Genomic DNA, 22,140 nt, shown 5'->3' with positions numbered 1-22,140 from the left:
ATAAACGGATTAAATACCGAGGACTGGAAGTTTCGGGCCTGGATTTGATTTTCTAATGAAGAATGAAGAAACGGTAGATAATTAGGAGCTTTAATGAAAAGTTAGAAAGTAAACAATTCGCCTAATTGCTCTGAATAGAAAATGTGCCATGTCAGACCTGGGTCACTGTATATTTAACACTGAGGCAAAATTTAAGAAGTTATTAAATTTACATGAAATTTGAGCACTTATGATCAGCTTTACATAATTTCTCTGGAGTTTGACGCTAATAAGAGAAAAAAATGTCTTTGGGAGTTTTACCTTGGATATTCTGTGTCTTAGTTCGACCGGTAATATTTATGTAACTCATGATTCATTAAAACATCAATTTGTTCTGGCAATACTATTAATTTGGCTTTTCGTAAATCCTCCACATCTCCAATCAAAGTTAGGATGACGGGTCTATCGGGAACCTTGAATACGTACATTTGTTTAAAACTGAATGTTGTACTGTATCTGGTTAGTTTTTACTGCGATGATCGTGAATTTGTACAGAATCCAGGTTTCCGTATCACAACTGGTGGACAGAGTGGCACATTTAGACAAACTTATGGATTCTCAAAATAAAGTGGAATCTTTTGCAGCTGTTGGAATCATAGCATTTACAAAAATCAACGTTTTTAGAGGTAGTTTTGCACTCTTCTCTTCTCATTGGCTCGTTACGAAATCAGTTTTCATAACAAAGCTGGATCCCATATGGGCATGCTACTCATTCTAACTTCCCCTCTCAGTGCTGCACATTCACCTTTCTCCTGACAAAACCATTCAAGATCAAGGGCAGCATCACCTTTGCCACTAATGAGGTAGTTTATTTACCAAATTTCCTTGTGGACCGTGAGAGAAAGACGAGCCATGCATAGCAGAGCATATAATCAGCATTAGCGTGACTGAGCTCCAAAAGCTCCAAGTTGGAACATTTTCTGCGACGGTACAACGCCGTGTAGCTTACCTGAAGTACCTGCATGTTTAACATTTAAACCTCTCAAAGAGGCCGCTGAAGTGAACAGACCACATTATTATAACCTTAAGTCCTGCTGGATTTTAAATTGGACATAATCTTCAAAGGAAAGAAATAAAGACTTCTGGACTGGAGATGAGCACCTTTTAAGGCTTTGATTTAACAGTTTGCTCGATACCCATTTTTATCAAATTGTTAAATTTGTGTCACAATACCACAACTTTGAGAGCAAAGATGTGAATGTGACGGATCACTTTAATAGTAGACTCTTCGTTTGATGGGTTATCATTCTAATGAAGTTACCCTGCAGGAGATGGACGAAACCACTTCATGAAAATAGTCTCAACTTCCTCACATTTGCAAACAATGTACCAAATGTTAATACCATGTGAAATGCCACGATAGATATCTGGTAATCAGCATTTGGATTTCTGAGGGATTTCAAGGCAACGTGAGCTGAAATTGGGCCAAATAATCGGTTGGAGGAGGGAAAAAAACAAAAAATGCTTGATATGTGAAAGGAATGGTAAAAAGTCATAACTCCATGTGCAAAACTCTGACACACAGCTTTGACAACGAGGACTGGGCACAAGGTGAAACTAACCAATGGGGATGTGACAGATATGCAGTGTGCAAACAATTTGAGGTTGCAAATACTGCTAATTGGCAATCAACCTCATGTGACACACCTGTGTAGCAACAATGCTGATTTTCTAAATCACAAGTTAGGAATCATTTTGCCCAACTTCGGTTACGTGCTATGCATTAAATAATTTACCTCTTTCAATTAACTGTATTATATTAAAAAAATCTAAATGATCACGTAAAATTTGCAGTTTTCTTTTCATTTCTATCAAAAATTCTCCCATGAGGTCCACGGCGGTACAACGTAGATGAGTTTAAACTGATGATGATAGTTTGCGATAACAATAATGATGTATGTGCAGCACAGTTCTCCATTTGGTGCACAGCAGATTCCATTTCTGCCTAAATCCGTCAATGATTCACAGACCTGCTCATCAAAGCCCATGTACACTGCTTTATTTGCTGATTTAGATTGGCTTCCAATCTCTGTGAGGCTTTACTGTATGTTTGCTTATCTGTCCAGCCATCCCATCTATTCAAACAGCGTTCCTTTCATGTAGGGCTGTGCGCTGGCTGGGCTTTTTTTTTCTTTTTCTTCTTCTTCTTCCTGGGACCTTTTCTGTTATTTTGGGACCAGATGGCGAGGGGCACGGAAGCGCCTCTTTTGTCCGGGCGCCCCAGTGAAAAGAGGCTGTCCTCCCTAATGTAATCAGCGGCACCGGAAGGGTCCATTTTGGGCTGTGAAAGAAGACAATCGGGTCTGGACACGTCTAGATTACAGAAACGCAGAGTTCATCTCCCGACCCTGCCCCCTTTTGACCAAAGGCCCTGGCATGGAGGATCCTCATCTTTGATCATTGGAGGGTGGAGGTGCTGATCCGACCTCACGGGGGCCAAAGGCCACCACCCCTCCTCCGCCCTGTTTACCCTGCACTTGGCTGCTGCTGACACCTCCTTCCGGAAAGAGCCAGGGGGTGGTGGGTTGGTTTGGGCATTGGGGGGGGGGGGGGGGGATACCATGACCTGTCTAGACACCGTTGCTTGTTGCCCTGGTGTTGCCAAGGGGACATAATGAACTTTGACCCCAAATGTAGTTGGTTAGGAGCCACTGTGGTCATCCATTTTTTCTTTCTTTTTCATTTTCGGCGTTGAGGGTGGGGAAATGAGGCGGGGGCACGGATGTGACCCACATAATACACAGTCTGCTTTGAGCGACCACAAGCATCAATTTGTTGGAAAACTTCCTTTTTTTTTTTTTTTTTTTTTTACAATTGTAGTAATTGTGTGACATATTCAGTCAGTTCACAGGACATCAGGACACTCGTGCAACTCTGAAATGACAATTTTGTTTATTTGCTTTAGTTCGTCTGAACCCACGATGACAATTTGGAACGACTGATTCAGGTTTTTTTTTATTTGTGACATATTCTAACACCCTGGATGTCATACTGTTTTTGGTTCATTTGTTTTGTTTTTCTCATTTTATACATTTTTGGACATTTTATGTCTCATGCACAGTAAGTAATCCTTGAATTTAACCATTTATTCTTGTTACATATGATATTCAATAGGTAGTTTATAGGTAAAATGAAGAAAAATAATCGTGTGTATTTTTTTTACGTTGCTGAGTAAAACTCGTCTTACTGAGCTTTTTATATATTGTCTTGATGAGCCAAGATAGCCTTCTTTCTTGGGTGGATATACAGTAATATTATGTTCTATTTTATGCTATTTTATCTTTATGTAATCTAATATTCTGTAGATGAAAGTTATGTGCAGCCTTTCAAGATGCTCTCTGGCCTTAATTCTTACTTATACAGAGATTATACATGCATGATTGAATGAAGAAGATTTGAGTATATTATACATTTAAGCTCAAGAAAAGTACAGTGTAAAACAATGCAAACCTGAGTCATAATCTTAGCAGTATTGTACAGTATTGATGTATACGATTGTACTTCATACTGTACATCCCTGCTATTTTAAGTATACGAATGTCACAAATCAGATGAGTCTAGAATTATTATAGAAGTTTTTACAAATAACTACGATGCGGAAAAAAAATTAAAATAGTCAGAATGACCTAATTAACTATGCGTATTCTCTCATGCAAATGTTTTCGCTATGCATGCATTGAGATGTTGGTATTCTTAATTATCACCTCGTAATTCATCCTATACCTCCAGTCCCCTGGTTTTGGGCCTGAACCACAACAAAACCCACCCGCGTGATCTGGCTTTGATGTTGAGGCTGTTCCTCAGGAGTGGGTGTAGCGATTCCACCATCATGGCCGCCGCCACCAACCCCGCCCTCTCGCCTGCCACTCAGGAGCAGTTAAAATGGCAGCATGCAGCAAAATGAGTGAAAGGGAGAAAGAGAGGGACGCCCACCACTGTGAGCTAAGGCACGGTCGACTGAGCCGTAGCTCGCCCTCGTACGCCAACTCAAACTGAGATGATTATTTTTTTCGGTGTATTCGGCCGTTCCGAGAACAATGTAGAATCTAAAGAAGTCTAGACAGGTAGATGGGGCTGAAACCGCTGAAGGGTTAGCCTCTTTTGTCACCACTTTATCCAAATTCACTAGGTCACGATAGTATTTCCAGCCACAATTTGTCTCAGGGCGTAGAACTAAATGGCGGCGCGTATATTCTCTTCTTCTCCTCTTTTAAAACGACTGAATGTCAAAAAAAATGAAATCCATCCGGGCGTAATGAGCGAAGCCGTGGCTTCACAATTTTCATCGTTGAAATGCAGCCAAATAGAAAAACACAGCGTGACCATTTCTACTACAATACAATGGAAAGTGTTAAGATTTGTATTTATTTTTTATTCCTCACCCAGATCTTTGGCGTGTTGCCATTTTATTCTCCAAATTATCGGTTGCAGTCTGGCACGGGGAAAAAGGGCACTCCCTGATTACCGCAGGATTTTCTGCTCTGTAGCATCTAAGATGTAAAAAACATTACACATATACTGTATATGTGCCTTAGTGGTAATATGTCTTAGTTTTGGGTTGTCACACACTGGCCATAGCTTCATTTGTATTCCGAAGAGGTGCAGTACAGTATTTCAGTGACTGTATTCATTTTTAATGTAGAAAGAACAAAGTGCTGTGATCAGTGATCATTGGAACCCTTTGCTGTTAGTCAAACAGCTCTATGCATGTGCTTATTATGTCATCTACTTAATACCAATTAAAGGCTGTACGCTACACCAACCCAACGCTGTTTCAATGAGCCAGAGACCCATTTAGGGATGGATCACAGCTCGGAGATGTGTGTATCTAGTCTCGATAAACTGTCTGAAATTAAGTATTGCACCCAATCATTTTCTTTTGCAGATCTGGCTGCCACATAACAACTTTATTTCGAGGCATCCCTCATCCAAACTGCGTGTGGAGAATCTTTAAGGTAAATGTCCAAAATCCTCTATTTTTAGATCTCCCTACTCACAGTGAATGGCATTTTATTATTGGTTCTTGGTGTGAATGTGTTTTTTTCCCCCCTCCACAGTGTAGAGAGCTGGCGGTGGACTAGGAGGAAGATGTCATGCTAAGGATAGGGTTTTGGTGATGATGTTGCTGCTGTTGATGCAGCGTCGAGCTCTCACTTTGTGCCTCTGTCAGTTATGATGCGTAACCACAAAGTGAGTGACAGGCCAATCCCCGGGGAGAGCAGGGGGCCTGAGGTGAGTCAGATGTATCCTTGACCCTGTCTAGCTGTGTCAGCAAGCAACACAAACTCTGTAACAAAGGCCAGAGATGGCATGACTGTACATTGTACATCTTCATTTAGTGTATAGGGGAAGTAGGTGAGAAACGCAACAAACTCGACTATTTCTGTTCAAGAGACGTGGTTTTCATTGCAGAAGCTCCCTCATCTTGTGAAAAATGAAATTATAATGCAGCGTATGACATTACATCTGCACCTTTTTGATATCCCCGCGTGCATTTGTTCCCTCCAGAGTGCTGAATGTATTTAGAACTAGTCTCAAACATGAGACTTGGTACTGATTTTGGTAGATATGCAACACTGTTTACATCAGTGCATTACAGATACAGTACTTAACACCCAATGCCACTTTCAGACTTTAAAAAAAAGATGTCAGAGAGAGGTGTTATTTCCGTGCCATTCTGTGGAGTCAGATCTTGTTTTAAAAGTTTGTTTATTATGAAGGTTTCTTTTTGTCGCATACCGATTTTAACTCAAATGTAGCTTGTATTTCAAGTTGGAACGCTTTTTCAGAGTTTCAGGGAGCAGAAAAGTAGGTATCTGTAAAGTTTTCACTAAGTTTACTTGGGAATTTGAAGAGGAAAAAAAATCCCATTCATTAGATATTTACCTACTTTATATACGGCCAAACAGCCAAATGAGTCATTAGTGTTCAACCACAACCCTGTAAAGGTGTTACAATACTTGAAGGTGATCTAACTTTACAGATTGTGTGAAATTTTATCAGTTTTATTTGTCTTCGTTTTGTTTTTCATTTGCCATATTCATAACAGAAGTGATGTATTTTTACCCAAACTAGTCTTATTACTGGTTTTATCATTATATTCAATAGATTAATCCACTAAGTGTTTCAGCACTAGTCAGTGAACAGAAATTGGTAAATTAAACTCATTTATGAAGCTTCTAAAATGTGCATTTTCTGCTTTTCTTGGCTTTATGTCATCATACATTTTGGATTTTTGACTCGTGGTTAGAAAAAAACAAGCAATTTTAAGATTATTACGTCATGCACTGGAAAAATGAAGAACATTTTTTTTGTTTTCGTCATTTTATAGACCAATGATAAATGTAAAAAAAGGGAAGTATCCTAATGAGATGATGCTAAGCATAAACAAAGTTAAAATGAGAGCAATTTGTTGACTTTTCATGGCTAAAAATGAGTGTTTTGTTCAGTGAGGAATATCTGCTTCTTTTGCTATAAAGAAAACAACAATGTCGTAGTCGGTGTAACATTAAATACAGCTAAAAAGTCAAAGTGTAACTGTGTCATCATCTGAAATGTAGATTTCTTTTATCAACAAATGTTAATTCTTTAATGTTATCTATTTAGAAGAAGAAATATTTCCAATAGTGTGCTTTCATACGGTTTCCATCTTTTGGCCCCACCCATAAGAAAATAGAATAATCCATGATTCAGGCGGCGTAGAGCAGAAGACCCAGCTGATTAAACCACATTCATAAACAACTTTGTGAAATGAAATGTGATATTTCAACATTTAATTCATTCCCCTGAGCAGGAAACATCAACTCAAGATACAAGACATGGTAGCTACATGGGAAAAGAGGCACATGGAGATTTGTTTTCCTTGAATTCCGTCAAGTGGAACAAAAAGAATCTTTATTGAAAAGTCCCGCGTTTCTTCACAAGGGCTCGCTCAAACACGGTGTGTGAAATGAGAGTTGCCTGGGTGTGACTTTTCCAGAAAGCATCCGTTTGCTATTGTCTGCCCAGTCAACTTCTGCAGGCCCCAGTGCCCCGACTTCCATACATGAGAGATCAAGGGTTACCAAGGTGCTCCTGAGAAAGGAGGGCTCAATGCGAGAGGGCCCAAACCAGTCCACAAAATACTCATTTCCTTTTGCATGTTAGGTGCCCTAGTGGGGATTCAGACGGGGTCGCTGACACAGCCGTTGGAGTAGAGCTTTTTTTTCTCCTCCTCCTCCTCCTCCTCCACCACCGTTGTTCTTAATGAAAACTGTTGCTCACGTTTTCATTGACTTGCCGCAGCTATCTGCTGCCTGTACAGTATGTGGCTTGATAATGTGCTGAGTTTGCCTAAAAAAGAAAAGTTTGTTCACACCCTGGCTGTTTATCCGGTGCCAGACAGAGGCACCTCATGTAGAAAAGGTAAAAGTAATTCTGTCCACCTCTCATTCTTGCCAGAAAGTTCAGTCACTGAGCCACGGCATTAACTTGTATTCTAACAAGATTAAAATATATTCGTCCTGGGGATTAGCATAGTTAGGTGTCCTTTTGCCTCTTTTTTTTCCTGCACTGGTGCGGTGACAGTGGGCTTTGATCTGTGTTGCGAGGCAAGAGTCCTGGCTTGGACCTAGCCATTCGAGTGCCAAGTGTGAAATTGGCCTGATGTCATCCCCATTCTTCACCTTTTACATCTTTCACCACTTTAATTATGTTTCCGCCACAAAGCCTAGGCACCTCTGAGCAGATTCCACTCTGGCCGTAGGAAGCATTTAGAAACTGGGTAAATGACACAGTAGGGGAGGGGGAGGATGGTAGGAGAGGTCATAGCAGGATGGGGCCCTTTTGTGTTGAGAGGTAGACATTGATATTTTCCTGATGTGTCCTGTGCTCACTTCCATTTTTTTTTTTTACAGCATGAGAAGTTTTGGGAAATTGACAGCCATACTAGGAAAAAAAAAAGTTTTATTCCAGGTGTTTTTTTTTTGTTTTGTTTTTTTACAAATTCTGCATCCTATTCCAGAAGTTTATTTCTCACTGTTATCTACCCGGATTACTGATGATTCATACTGTCCTATTATGTTTTCACAGCAAGGCAAGACTTCGGTTAGAAGCCCAAACAAGGACCACTTCTGGTCACCTGAATCTCACTTCTGGCGACGTGATGATTTATTTCCCCCCTCAGATAAAAAGCTTTTTTTTTTTTTTTTTAATTCCATGAGAATGTAACCCGTGCAGCCTTACAGCTTCGGCCATTGTTCGTGCATCGGTGTCCCTATCTGAACTTCGGCGAGGTTTCTCTGCCCGGTGAATATTTTGATGAAGGTTCCTATTGATGCGCTGAATGAAGGACCGAAACAACAGGGGGATGTGTGCATGTGCAATGAATGAAAGTGCATGCGGGGTGTGCGTGTGTGCCAGGCGAGAATTAAATAAATAAAAAAAAACAAGTGATAGTAAAGACGTGGGTGCGTGAGGGAGAGGGAGAGTATGAGTTGGCGAGTGAGAAAGCCGTGTGTGGAGAATGGGTTACTGAGGGGCGGGAGATGGGGAGGGGGGGGGACCAGCCACCTGCAGCCATGACAGGCTTTGACCTTCATTGCTCTCTCTCTCTCTCTCTCTCTCTCTCTCTCTCTCTCTCTCTCTCTCTCTCGCCCCCTCCCCTCTTTCCCCCTCGCTCTGCTCTCGACTCCCGTTTCTGCCCTGTGAGAGAAGCTCTTTTCAGAGGCGACGAGGAAGACTGACCGTTGTGAAGACAGTGCTGGGAGCAGCCCCTACCCGCTCTAATGCTAGTCACTGGCCGTTAGACATGCCGTTCAAAGACTAGCGGTGCAAGTATGGAAATGCAGATAAGGCATTGTTGAGGAAACATGCCTAGGAATTGTTCGAGGCCTCCCCCCCCCACCCCCCTTGCATAATATTTGGATGCTTTTCGCAAATGTTTTAATCTGGAAACCCAATGAATTTGATCCTGCAGGATGAGTGGGCGTCTGCATTGGAAAGGGACTGTCATGCTCTGCAAATTAATAATGTTTGTGATTACGTTTGTTAATATTTGACATCCGGCAACATTTATTTAAAGCTATTTTTGTGTCGATTTCCCTCCTCTTTGGCGATTTTTAGCTAGTAATGCATTTATTGTTTGTAGATTAAAATGCCTGCAGAAGCTCAGCGTTGATTGAAGGTCACACTCACTGCTTCAGCCAGGCCTCATGTGCTTTGCCTGCGTTTTTAATGGTAAGATATGGACTCTTTGCTTCGCAGAAAGATGCTATGGACTTGTTTGTGTATAATCTTCAAGGTTTATTTACTCTTCTTTTGCAGTTTTCAGGAGGCAGTTAATTACACAATTAATACATGATACAAAGTATGTACATTTATACCAAAGAATACTTCCAACATAAAATAAAAAATAGCATTGTATTCTACAACTCTGTGTTGTAATTTTATTTAAACATGTTCATATATAGATAGATATACGCTGATGAGTAAATTCATAATGTCGTACCAGCAGTTTTTCATAAAGGCATTAAACTTGAATAGTCTGCATTTGAAGTAATACTGCTTCTCTGATTTCGGCACAGTTCTGTTTCATACAAAGTTCACACTTGAACTTTAAGGCAAAGTGTGTTTCTGTTTGGTGGATTTTAATTCACACACACTTTTTGCAGATACACAACAAAAACACTTTGAAAGGCAAAAAGTCCACAATTTGGTATGGATACAGTCTAAAACTTAGCTCGATCATACTCCTGTCGATAAAGACCAAAGTTTATAAACACAGTTATTTGCCCAAGTACAACAAATTGCAGCTTTCATGCAAAGGCCCCATAAACTATTTTCATTCACAAAACAAAACAAAAAACAAAATAAGGAAACAAAAAAAAAGTTATTGCAAGATAAACAAGCAGTGTAAACACCTCAGATATCTACTCTAAAGCAACACTGGTCATTGGATAGATTTTTTTTCTCAATATAATCTATATAAATACACATATGAAGTCCTTTCAACAACGATAAGAGATTGCAATACAAGTTACTGACGGATTTGCCTTCTTTTTATGATAAATGGATATGTAATAAAACTGTATATAGAGAGAGATTTTTAACAAGAACATCCAATAACCTGCTTTTTATAGTCTATACTCGAAAGAGTGCGCAGAGTGGCTGTCATCATTGTCTTTATGCTACAGAGTTGTTCTGTGACGTTTGTAGGCAGCATCATAGCCTTCAATTAGCTACAAAAACAAAAAAGATTTCTATTGCTAGTTAAAAAAAGGGTCATAGCTGCACTGATGCGTCGGTGTAACGAAGGGAACGCGCACGTAATGTTGGTTCAAAAGGCTATAAGACGACCACATGTAAGCAAAGGCGTAACTTAGCATTTTAGTTAAGTGGCGTGTTAGAAAACAAAATGCGCTACTTCTCTGTCACGTAGAACAATTTTTTTTTGTTTTCCTTTTTAAAAAACGTATCAAAATTCATTGTCTTTCCCAATTAGGTCTGCAAATGACACTAAAAAACAAAAAAAAACACAACAACACCACCTTCCTCATGTCCGTTATGACATTTTTAAAAAACACAACCAAGTAAAACTCCCAAAAAAAAACAAGCGTGGAAATAAAAACTCGCGTTAGCATTTATTTAAATTCACAGTAGCCTGGATGCAGCAGAAAAATATTCTTTGGACTTTCAGTTTTTTGTTTCACTTCACTGACGCGTCGGGGAAACGTCAAGTGCCAGTTAGTTCGACGTGAAATGATGACAATCATGGAGATATAGCAGTAGGCCTATAGAAAAAGTGATGGGTTGTAAGCGTTTTGTACCTCCTGGTGGGGGGAGCGAGGGGAGGAGTGGGGGGGCGACAAACAATGAAAACATACCTTTATACAACATCTTTTATAGACGTGATATTGCAGAAATATCTCTTATTTTTCTTCTTCTTCTTCCTCAAACAATTTATGCTGGTATACTCTACACTGGCCCTTTTATTCGATGAAATTATTGCATTGTAGGCTTGACAAACCCTCCCATATAACGAAACATCGCTATAATATTCCTATAGCAACATATAGAGACCTATGGTATCATTAAATATTCATGTAGGGACTCTTTATAGTCCAATGAGCTTGTTTTTTTGTATTATTTCCTGTGGGTCAGCATTATAGTGATATTAATAGAACTTTATGGTGTGTTTTTTTAATCTGCTGTGTTATCTTTAAATATTCCTGTAGGTATTTCGCAGTGATATCTCTATAAAAATCTATTATAGGATTACTATAGGTTGTTTTGTGTTTTTGTCAGGAGGCTGCTGTGACTTCTCTTGGGGGGGGGGAAACATCAGTCGCTGTCTGATTTTTCGTCTTTCGACGTGACGGTGGCGTGATTGTACAGTCCCTGTGCCATCAGGTGCAAGGCCAGAGAGTTTTTTGCGCCGGTGGCCTTCTTGATTTTGGCCCGCTTGTTCTGAAACCAGATCTTGATCTGGGACTCGTTGAGGCCCAGCTCCTGCGCCAGGTTCTGCCGCCTCTGCTCGGTCAGATACCGGTTCGTCTGAAACTCCGTTTTTAGTCTTTGCAGCTGCTCTGCTGTGAAGGCCGTCCGTGGTCGCTTGTCCTCTTTGCTGGGAGTTTTCTTCTTTGGTTTGCGAGATCTTGGCCCTGTGGTGGGGGGATATGTGGGGAGGAAAGGGGGTCAGAGACAGATATTGGTTGGTTAGTACCACAACAAGGTCAGGAATATGCAAAACATAACAATAAACGTAGATGATAAACAGTTAATTGGATTAATAGCTTTAGAAATGGAAAAAAACCTTAATATATATATATATTTACTACTTTACATTGGTGATGGAGCTTCATATTAATCTAAAACAGGTGCGTAACGTCTAATTTATAAGAAAATGTAGATTTTTACAAACTTATTTTAATCTCCACAATAAGTAAACACATCTGTTGACCGTCTGTCAAAGTTTTTTTTCTCCCATAAAACAAAAAAAGTTGAAATTGATTCCCTAAAGTATTTTTTGGCCAACCTTTAAAAAAAAAATGAGAATTGATTGTTAAAAAAAAAAAAAAAAATGTTGGACACTTCCACTGTAGAAAACACCCAAGAAGAGAAAACCTCCCCTCCCTCCCTGTTTCTCTCCCTCTTCCTCGCTTACACACATATACGTGTAGCCTACACACACACACACACACACACACACACACACACACACACACACACACACACACACACACACACACACACACACACACACACACACACACACACTTCAAACACTGACACTGTCTGTAGTAATAAGGAATTAATAACCAATAGGAAAACACTGGGAAAAAACACCACTGACACATTTCAGCCAATCTTTTTTTTCTCTTTTAAATAGGATGCAGTCAAATGCAGCCACTTTGCATTTTTTTTTTTGTGGTTTTGTTTTGTGGACCACTTGCAAAGCTCCCCAATGGGTAGAAACGTGAGCAGAATCCGAGCAGCTAAGAAACACGTTCATTTTCCATCCGGATACAGAGGCCTGTTTGCTGGAGCTTTGCATTTAGTGCTCGGGTCCCTCCTCCAAAAAAACAGCGTGCAAAACATTAATAGGGCGACATTAAACAGGCCGAACCTTTATACTGGTGAATCAGCCCGCGTGTGTGTGTGTGTGCGCGCGCGTGCATGTGTTGCTCGAGCAGCCCCGTATAAAAACTGTGCAGCTCTACAACTCGTAGTAGTCGCCTACGCCACTCTATACAGCGTTACATAATGCATGAGAACAAGTTGTACTCCACTTTTGTTTTAATCACAGACACCGTGAAAATAACACACTTGGATGTGAACTTCGCTGCAGGCGAACACGTTGTATTCCGAGTTTTCTTGTAAACACAGATTAAAAATAATCCCAACAAACCCCCCCCCCCCCCCGACCGGCCAGTGTGCTACGAGAGCTACGGGAGCGTCCATTGTGAAAACAGACGCATATTTAATTCATTCCCAAACACTATATTACGCTTCGGAAGGAGCTCAACGGCGACGAAAGCTCAAATATATAGATTTTTTTTTTTTAGCAGACGCGCAGATGATCTGGATGATGTGAAGTCTTGTCTGCGCGTTAATGATTAGTACGTGCAGATTATTATCATATTCATAACCCGGGGAAATAAAAGAGGGCTGCTCGAATGGCAACATTTTAGTGAAGAGTAAAATAAACACGTGCGTAATAGCTCAAAAAGTGGCTATTTTTTATGTTTATGTATTTTGTTGAGCGGTTAAAATAGAAAGATTGAAGTTAATTTTCATATTTAAGAGAAATATTTTTCTTTGTGGTTTGCATTTTTAAAAAAGGGCCCTCCTCTCAACGAGAAGCCCAGTTTTTATTTAGTTTTCCTGTTGTATTTTTTTCCTCCCACATTGTCCTATGACGTGTTGTTAGCGTGCAGCTACAATGGATTTGCTTTTTGCATTAAATGTTATTTCTAAAAATGCAAAATGTGCTTTTGTGTTTTCGTAAATCCTCAGCTCAGCGCCGCTCAGCGCGCTTCGCTACTCTACTCGGGGAGAAGTCGGTCAAGGCATCCGGGGTCAGTGTTACGGGGTATTTCAGGTTACCGAGAATACGGAGGAGTAAAACGCATGCACGGTGCCACCAACCTGAAGAAGGCCTGTCCGAGTATCTGGTGCAGTAGACCCAGGCTGGCCACAGCATGGACTTGGACAGGGGTTGGTTTGAGCTGGCTTGGGAACTGTCCGAGTCTGAGCTTAGGCACTGGTCTCCTCTCTCCCCGCGGGGTTTCAGGGGCTCCTCGGCGGCTATGGTGGGCTTCTTGGTCACGGTGACCGCGTGTGGAGTGGAGGTCCCCTCCGCCGGCACCGTGTTCCCCACCGGCTCGGTCTGAGGCGCGTCGGGGCTGTTGAGGCTCTCCCGCGACCCCGCCAGGCTACCCTCTTCGCGGTCCGCGCCTCCGTCCTTTTTCCGTCCGAAATCCGGCCGCAGGATGTTGTCGATGAAGAAATTGGTGACCCGGTGAGGGATCTGCGGGTTCCCCGGCGCCTGCAAAAGGGGAAGGATGGCTCTGTTGGATTCATCCGCCGACTCCTGCCGCTCCACCGCGTCTCTGTTGCCGTGATCATTTTCTTCCATACTGATTCACTTTCCCCGCTTTACTCTCTCTTTAACCCCTTTGTCGCTCTCTCCGCTGCAACACAATTCGCAAAGAACGTCAGGGAAATTAAATTGCAGAAAAAAAAACCTGCACGCGTTGAATATATATATATATATACAAAGGCTATATATATATATAAAAAAATAAAACTCAAATGCTAGTAAGTGCTTCGGACACCATGCAAAGCCTTGCGGTAGTGTCCTCAGAGAAAAGCATACTTTTTACATATATCCCCTCAATCTCGGGCTACAACTGGTATCGCAGAGCTAAAACATGTGCCATTTGCGCACCATCCAATTTAGCGTTATCCGATTTCAGTGCGCTCGGCAATGCCTACACCTAAACTAAACTAAGGGTAAATAAAGAGGCTCCTAAACTGATGCTCTAATACTCTCACTCTGGAGTTTTGTTCTTATTTTCAATACGAGCCCCCCGAGTGACGTTTTCCCACCGTCCTCCCAGACACGTGCCTTGGGCCAATGGGGTGGCAGAAACCGAGCCACGTGACGTGACTCCAGAGCAGTCCACAAACGCCCATCCTCGCCTCGGTAAAGGGAAAGAGTCCTGGACTGACGGAGGGAGAAGCCTAATTTAAATCCAGTGCATGCGCCCCGGATACTCCCCAATAATTCATCTGTGTGTTTATGAACCTGTAACTTCATTCTGGTTTGCAAAAAAGGGGGAAAAACACGACGCACATCACATTGTTTGTGTTTGTCAATGCGATGGGAGATTGAAGCATCGGCTGTCAAAGCTGGGCTGTGGGGACCCCCGGGGTTCCTTGCTTGCAGGGCAGGGAGGGATTCCCAATAAAAACGAGGGATAGTGCTTTTTTTTTTTTTACTTTATTCGTGTGCACTTTATCACATCTCAGGTGTGAGTAAGTTTCACACTTAAAGATACACACGGTTCAGTGCAATTTAATTTGAAAAACAATAACAACTTTAAAAAAATCTGCTCATTTGAAGGCAAATGAGGCAAAATCCTATTACAGAGGGTACAATGGCCTAATGTGGATGCGTTTGGGGATCCGTGACGTGAAAGTCTCTGAGGCAACATGTGTTGAAATATCTGAAAGTGCACCCTTTTTTTTAAGACTGCAAAATCTGCAGGATGTATTTTAACAGTGCATAAAGGTTATTCTAACACCTGTAGGTTTAATTGGACAAAGGTCAGGTTGCCCTGGCCAAGGTTAAACGCAGGGAAACAATAGCTGCAGGTCTGCACGCTCTCAAACCGAAGCTGGACGGTATTTTCTTGACATTTTAATTCGTTTAAACCTGCATAGCAACAACGTATTTTCTCCTACATGGTGAAATGTTACCACTCTTTTACTGGCAGGACGCGTCCAACGTGACAAGCCTCGTAATAATCCACAAAAGTGCGTCAAAACTGCAAACACGACATCCAAATAGTCTGATTTTTAGAAAAGCGAAGAGTTGCGCGTGAAGTATTTTTTTTTTTTTTTTTGTATGTTCTCGCGCTCGCCTGTCGTGACGCTGCGCCCAAAAGAACTGGGTCCATATCCCTTTAAAAGAAAATCAGTGATGCAAACAAACTGTTTTGTGCGCGCCGCTCAGGATAGCGAGTCGCGCCAAAGACAAAAAAAAAAAAAACTTTTTGAGTAACTTTGCTGACCAGAGCTTATTAGTTGTGTCTGCCTCCTCCTCCTCCTCCTCCTCCTCCTCCCAGGACGCCACCGGGCTGCAGGGATGTGCTCAGCCGGTTCTCCGCTGGCGTTTGAACCGGGGCTGCGCGTAAAAAGAGAAGGGGGCATCCGAGGAGGACCCGGGTGAGCAGCGAGACTGAGAGTGAGGAGCCTTTGAACAAGTCAGTTCGAAAGTCAGACAGATGCTTTTCTTTTTGTTAGTACAAGCACGCATTGTCTGCTCCTGTGGATTTTTTTTCTTTTTTGGGGGGAGTGGGAGTAACTCCACATTTCTAAAAATGAGCAGGACGCATACTATCTTGTATGTGATTATTTGTGGGGGCTCATATCATAGACTATATGATTTATTTGAGCCACGTGTGCTCTCTGGATGCCGTGGAGGCTGCAGCAATAACAGTTCAAAACATGTTTGAATTTGTATTTGTGACACGTTGAATTTAAACTCGAGCCTAAGCCTGGCTTTGTCGTGCGGGAAACACTCTGTCCTTGACTTTTCACGTGTTAAACAAGGGCTTTGTGCAAATTATAGAGCAATTAAAGAAGTATTATTAGAATATTATTGCCTGAAAATAAATATTTTGGGTTCTCAAAACGCCCCATTGCATGCCTTTTAGTGTGCATTATTATTTAGTTTTGCTTTCTGGTGCATGGAAAGAAATCTAAATCTACCTGACCACTCCTGCATCTCACGTGGCTCCATCACGAAGGGCCCCCCAAATCCAAGCTCCCACGTCGGCCGCTGAAGGGAAAGTTGGGGAGTGGAAGACGTAATTAGACAGGCCACTCTCATGCTGCGATTGTTTCTCGCCTGTGAGGGGAAGCGCAGATTAACGTCGGGCGCTAAATAAGCAGCGGACAATGGAGGCACAGACAGGCCGCTACCGCCTGGGCTTGGCCTCTAACCTCACAGCAAAACAGGGATGTCTGGAGGAAATGACACCATTATAATAAGAGCCAGTGTTCATTGCAAAAAAAAAAAATGAAGAAAAAAACAGTTGAATGCCTCCCAGGCTTTACACGAGCCCTAGAATCTCGCTTTTCTTTGGAAAAAGTGATATTTTTGGCACTTGTTCCATTTCGAAGCAGCGTTTTAATCGTGCATGGTGATTTTTTTTTTTTTTTTTTACACACAGGAAATACCTTTTCAAAAATAAAATACTCGAAATAGGTGAACCACCAGTGTGCAGAAGTCCTTTTTTTAGCAGCAAAACCAGCTTTTTCATACTCAAAACTCGACTGTGTGTTTGTACGGTATAAAGACGTAATCCCATTATTGTGGGATTTTGATTCACTATTGTCTGTTCAGTTTTGACTGGTTTGTTTTGGACTGTGGTGGTTTAAAAAAATGTGAATTTTGAGCCCGTTTTTTAGCAGAAAATCAGTCATCATCGCCATGTTTGCTTTGCTTGCTGAGGTTTTCTGTCTGTTTGACGTGTAAACCAGACTTTATGCAACACTTTTCTGGTTTAGAATGGAAACAAATCCTAGGACACTGTCTCGGTTGATTAAGGGTTAAAATGGTGCCGAGGATCCTGTTGATTCGCGTATTACGATATTATTATTTTTAAGTTTCTTTATTTTTTCTTAAATTTCAAAGTAAAGTCTATTAATCTCCTCACATGCAGCTGTTAGTAAGTCTGTGTTATAAGCCTGGCTTTTTTATTATAGTTGGCTGTTTTTGGTAGCCTGCCACGCTCGCCTTGATCATATTGAGGCTTTAGACTGTTTGTTTTTCCTCCAAATATTGATTAATAAAGGGGCAAAGTCCATTTAAAAGGAAGCTTTTATGAACATATGGGTCACCCTTGCACACAGGTTTTTTTTAATCTGTTACGATGCGGTTATATTGATATATACATCCACAATAATAATATTTTTCTTGCTTATAATGATCAAAAACTATCCAAATGAGTCTGTTATACAGGCGCTTAAACGTGCCTGCACCTGCGTGTCAAACAGGCCTCGTTCGCTTGTTTTACAGGCGTTTGTAGATTTTATTTAAGGTGAAAATGTGCACTTTTTCCATATTTTGGTTAAATCTTGTCCAATATTTCATCAGCTCTTTAGTTAAATCCTTAAAAATGGAATAAAAAAGGAACACACGTCTGCACAACAATCGACGCCTGCATGGTCTGCCGTCCTCTCACATGTTGAACCCAGATATTCCACATAAATACGTTATTTTTGTCCCAACTATATCATGAATGGACGATTTGAATTCTATTTGCAATTCGTCAACACGCGCTCATCATAAACGTAGCCCTATATATTTAAAAAAATATATAAAATCCTTTTATGGTCAAACAATTGGACACGCTTTCATGAATATATTCTGTTCTTGTTCAAGGAAGCAGGAAATATTGATTAGGGTGCATTTCATATCTGTCAGGTTCTACTAAATAAGTGAGTCCTTTTTCTCTTGTTTGTTTAAAAAAAAAAAAAAAAAAGCACTGGAGTATATTTTGTGCTTTGCATGGAAGGGTTAATACTCCATGTTTAAAAAAAAATATGTGAAGAAAAAAAAAATCGATGCTGATAGCGTACAATTGTACGATTTTCTTTCCATGCAGGCTATCAATCCAGAAACTGGGTGTATTTCATATTCACTTATAGCTCTATACCCTCACTCCCTCCCCCCTCCTCCCCCTCCTCCTCCTCCTCCTCCTCGCGCTCACACACATACACACACACACACACCCCTCCTACTACTACTATAAGAAATCGCATGCATTGTGCGCATGTGCCCTGTCCTTGAGTTCCTATAACCTATTTTTTTCTCCTCTGTATTTTCCTTGGTAGGATTGTCTTCCACGTCACCAGCGCTCAGTACTATGGAGTACTACAAAAGGTGACGCGCAGGAGGATTTGTGAATGGACGCCGTGATGTGTGCCAGCTCACAGATCAGAGGGTGGTGGTGGTGGGACCTCTGCAGATGCACCCTGAATCCCCCCCCCACCCTTACCCCAGCAACCCCCCCTCCCTCCCCCCGGTCACCATCCCTCCCTCCCTCCAGATGAATGGGGGTCTCGATATCGGCTCTGTCACCATGCAGGGGTCGGACCAAATCCTCCAGCTTCCTGTGCCTTTCAAACCCTGAAAGCAAGTCTCTCCTATTTGATGATCCCGTATGATTTTTTTTGTTGTGCTTTTGTGGGCCTTGGAAGCTCGCTGCCCCCTTGTTTTTCATCCCGGGTCAGCCAAGAGCATGGCAGCCGAATTAGAGAAGATTAGTAGCGGGCCTAATTGTGTCTACGCTGCAAAAAAAAAAAAAAAAAAAGTCAATCAGTCTTGCAGAGACAATTAATCCAAATACATTTTAAAGATTTTGGAGAAATGGGGTTCCACCTGTTTGCGATGCCCCATTGTTTTTGCAGGATATTCCCAGAACGGGAAGGGTGTTGAATGTGGGGAAACATGGACCGATCGCGAGAACTCAGTGTGGAAGGAAGATTTGGATTGAAAACAATTATTTGATCGCATTATTGGGCGAGATATGATTATTTTCGCAGTATAATCTGCCATCGTAGCACTATTGCTTCATTATACTGGACAAATGTTGCCTATATACTGTATGTGAACTCCTCAACCTCTCCACTAAAAGCCATACATCCATTTCTATGTATAATATATCATATAATATATATTTAGTAGGGGAACAGCGATATGGTTCTTCTCGAAGTCTTCATTTATTTTTCTTTTGCCCTCCAGATATCCTCCTTCACTCCCACTATTTATTCATCATACATCGCCGTATATGGATGATGTCTATATCATTTTTCCTCCTGAACGTGTTTACAGAGAAATCCTCTGGAGTCGCCGCGCACGCGGACTTCGGGGGCTGTTGAATCTTCTGGCTTCAGCCCTTTTATAGGTTTTAATAACTCTTAATCCGTCTGATCGGTCTGGCGTAGATAAGTCTCATTTGAATTGGGATTGTTCCTGAGGAGCGGCTCCTATTTCTCCACAGAAGTCTCAAACAGAGCTTAAGCACAAACAAGCGCACCACCCTGAGCGCAATTAAGGCCTCAGCTAAATTGGATGAAGGCTAATTGAATGCAGCTGAGCTCCCATCAGCAAACTCTTGAACGCTTCACTAATGTGAGGAAAACTTTCGGTCAGCCCCCCCTCGTTTATAAAGGAGTAAATGTTTCTAAAATGTCCAAAAAAGCGAAAAAAAGCAGCACTCGTGTCTGAATTTACTGTTTTTTTATACGAGACACAAAAATAAGTGGGTGGAAAAAGTCACCGTGGTTAATTGAGCTGTGTTTGTGTCTGTGGAAGTTGTAAGCTGCACCAATATATATAAAAAACGTTAGAATATTTAATATTAATGTCTTCCCCGAGTGGACAATAAAGTTGTGTGATTGGTGTGTAAATCCTAAATCAGCTTTTCATGAGCTCCAACAGTTGGTGTCCGTAAGGCTGCAAGTATAGGTGATATAAGATCACCAGGAGTCATTTTTTGTTCAATTTCGGAATCTTTTATTGCCAAATATACGGAATTTTAAATGGAGCCCAGGTTAAAATAACATCCCCTCCAGCTTCGACTGCAAAATAAACCCCAAACAGCCGAAAGCAAGTCAGAGCTAACGATAGTAAACCAGCCACACACAAAATAGGATGACACCAGTAATTTATTTCTTATAGGAAAGCCATGCTTTACATCTCAAAAAAAGTTAATTTTATTATTAAATAGTATTTAAATGATGGAACACTCGTTACTTTTAACGACAAAAGGAACAAAAATAGACTTCCTCTCTCACACGAGTGTTTCACTATTATTTCCACGTCAAAATCAACGTGAAAAAAGTCATCAGGCACCTGTTCTGACTTTCCTCGTGATTAATGGTTAAACTTCTCCCAGCATGCATCAGGTAGAAGGCTATTCAGCTGTTTTCTTTCACTTATAGCTCTCCAGCTGGGCCGCGAGGACTTTTCACGTCTTCACCGCAAAGAAACGAGCACCACGTGGTGTCTATTCCCGTAAGGTTACCGGGTTTACATTCTCACTCACTCGGGGCCCCCTAAAGTTTTTGGGTCCCCGGTGCTCCTTTACTCCCCAGGATGCTTCACGGGTTTCGGATCGTCCGAATGCCTCGCGCACCTGTCTCGAGCTCCTGCGCGCGTTTACGACTATAGGGAGGAACAAGTGGGGAGAGGGAGAGAGAGACAGGTGGAAAACACTTGCTGCAGAACAAACAGAAGAATATCTGCTTGGTTTCCCCCAAAAAAATGATATATTATGCTTTAGTTTGATTTATGTGCATGTAAATATCCTGCAAAGCAACACGTGCAACCACAAAGTGCATTTCTCCCAAAAATAAATATAAAAACATGTTAAACTAGACTTAACTTAGATTTTCCACATTATTTCAATTCAATTTAAGCAGCTCTTAATGTAGATTCAACCTGTGGCCCATCTAATAACAAACAAATGCCAAGTTTTAAAAGTTATAGAAGAAAAAAAACGATTTCCTCCCGTTTTGTGTCCGTTTTCCAGGCTTCATTCTAAACGGGAGAAGCAATTCGTGTTATGCGTCCGTGTCCAGCTTGCAACTTTAATTATAGGGGAAGGGGGTCAGTCATAAGCGGTCCCTTCGACCCCTTCTCCCTGTGTGGCATCGCGCCGCGCGCCCTTTAACATGCCAAAATAGTGCCGGACTCCCCTGAAAGCGCCATGTGCGTCCGGGTCCCTTTCACCCCGCGCGCACCTGAGTTGTTTTTACCCCCCCCCCCCCCAGCCGCGGATATGTTGTGAATTTGTCACTTATTAGGGGGGCGATCAGTCAGAGGCCAGTTGAGCAACAATAACTTTCCCAGATGGATTTAGCTTCGCCAACTTTGTGCGTCTCACAGCAGCGGAGATGAAAAGGCTGCGTGCCTGTTGCTTCCCCAGAAATGTCCCTTCCGCCTACTAATGAAGACTAATTAAAACATGACAAACATCGACCTTTAGTGAATCCCAAACAGGGCTGTAAGCATGATGATTATGCAAATGAAGCCTCCCATTCTTTGACAAATATAGGTGACATATTTCTCCCATGCATTGTTTAAATGTGCTGCAGGTTCCTGCTCTCTATGGTCACACAGCAGGTGTCTGGGCTTTACATTGAATAATCCTGTTTTTTTTATGCTTAAATTTCAAAATATGTTTCTTTTTTCCACAATTCATGCAGGCTTACAGAGCTCATCTTTAAAAAAATAAATAAATCTGCAAGCAAATTACTTGAATCCAGATTGACAGAACATCTCCTCACATTTAATTATTTTATTATTTATAGAGAACCAAAGGA

The 22,140-nt window shown here is 41.5% G+C and overlaps 1 protein-coding gene and 1 long non-coding RNA gene across 3 annotated transcripts in view; one reads left to right on the top strand and one right to left on the bottom strand.

The window, feature by feature from the left end:
- The window catches only part of LOC311028664, a 33,521-nt gene extending 11,396 nt beyond the window's left edge, over nucleotides 1-22,125 (top strand). The window contains exons 4-8 of one of the 2 annotated variants that reach the window (XR_014598759.1): nucleotides 4,925-4,994; nucleotides 5,097-5,271; nucleotides 9,167-9,255; nucleotides 15,870-16,007; nucleotides 18,646-22,125. This is a non-coding gene — a long non-coding RNA (uncharacterized lncRNA). The remainder of the gene's footprint in view (nucleotides 1-4,924; nucleotides 4,995-5,096; nucleotides 5,272-9,166; nucleotides 9,256-15,869; nucleotides 16,008-18,645) is intronic. The other variant, XR_014598758.1, reaches the window with a different exon arrangement.
- en2a (engrailed homeobox 2a) lies at nucleotides 11,359-14,228 on the bottom strand (the record flags this gene model as incomplete). The annotated part of the gene is made up of 2 exons (XM_084033710.1): nucleotides 13,666-14,228; nucleotides 11,359-11,678 (listed from the first exon to the last, which is right to left on the bottom strand). The coding sequence occupies exons 1-2, from the start codon at nucleotides 14,153-14,155 to the stop codon at nucleotides 11,359-11,361; spliced, it is 810 nt and encodes a 269-aa protein (XP_083889836.1). The 5' UTR covers nucleotides 14,156-14,228.
- Nucleotides 22,126-22,140: the final 15 nt, after the last annotated feature.

Source organism: Eutrigla gurnardus, assembly GCF_963514095.1.
Source record: "Eutrigla gurnardus genome assembly, chromosome: 18".
NCBI classification, from domain to species: Eukaryota; Metazoa; Chordata; class Actinopteri; order Perciformes; family Triglidae; genus Eutrigla; species Eutrigla gurnardus.
The sequence above is the reverse complement of the archived record's forward strand: the minus strand, read 5'-3'. Positions and strand labels throughout refer to the sequence as shown.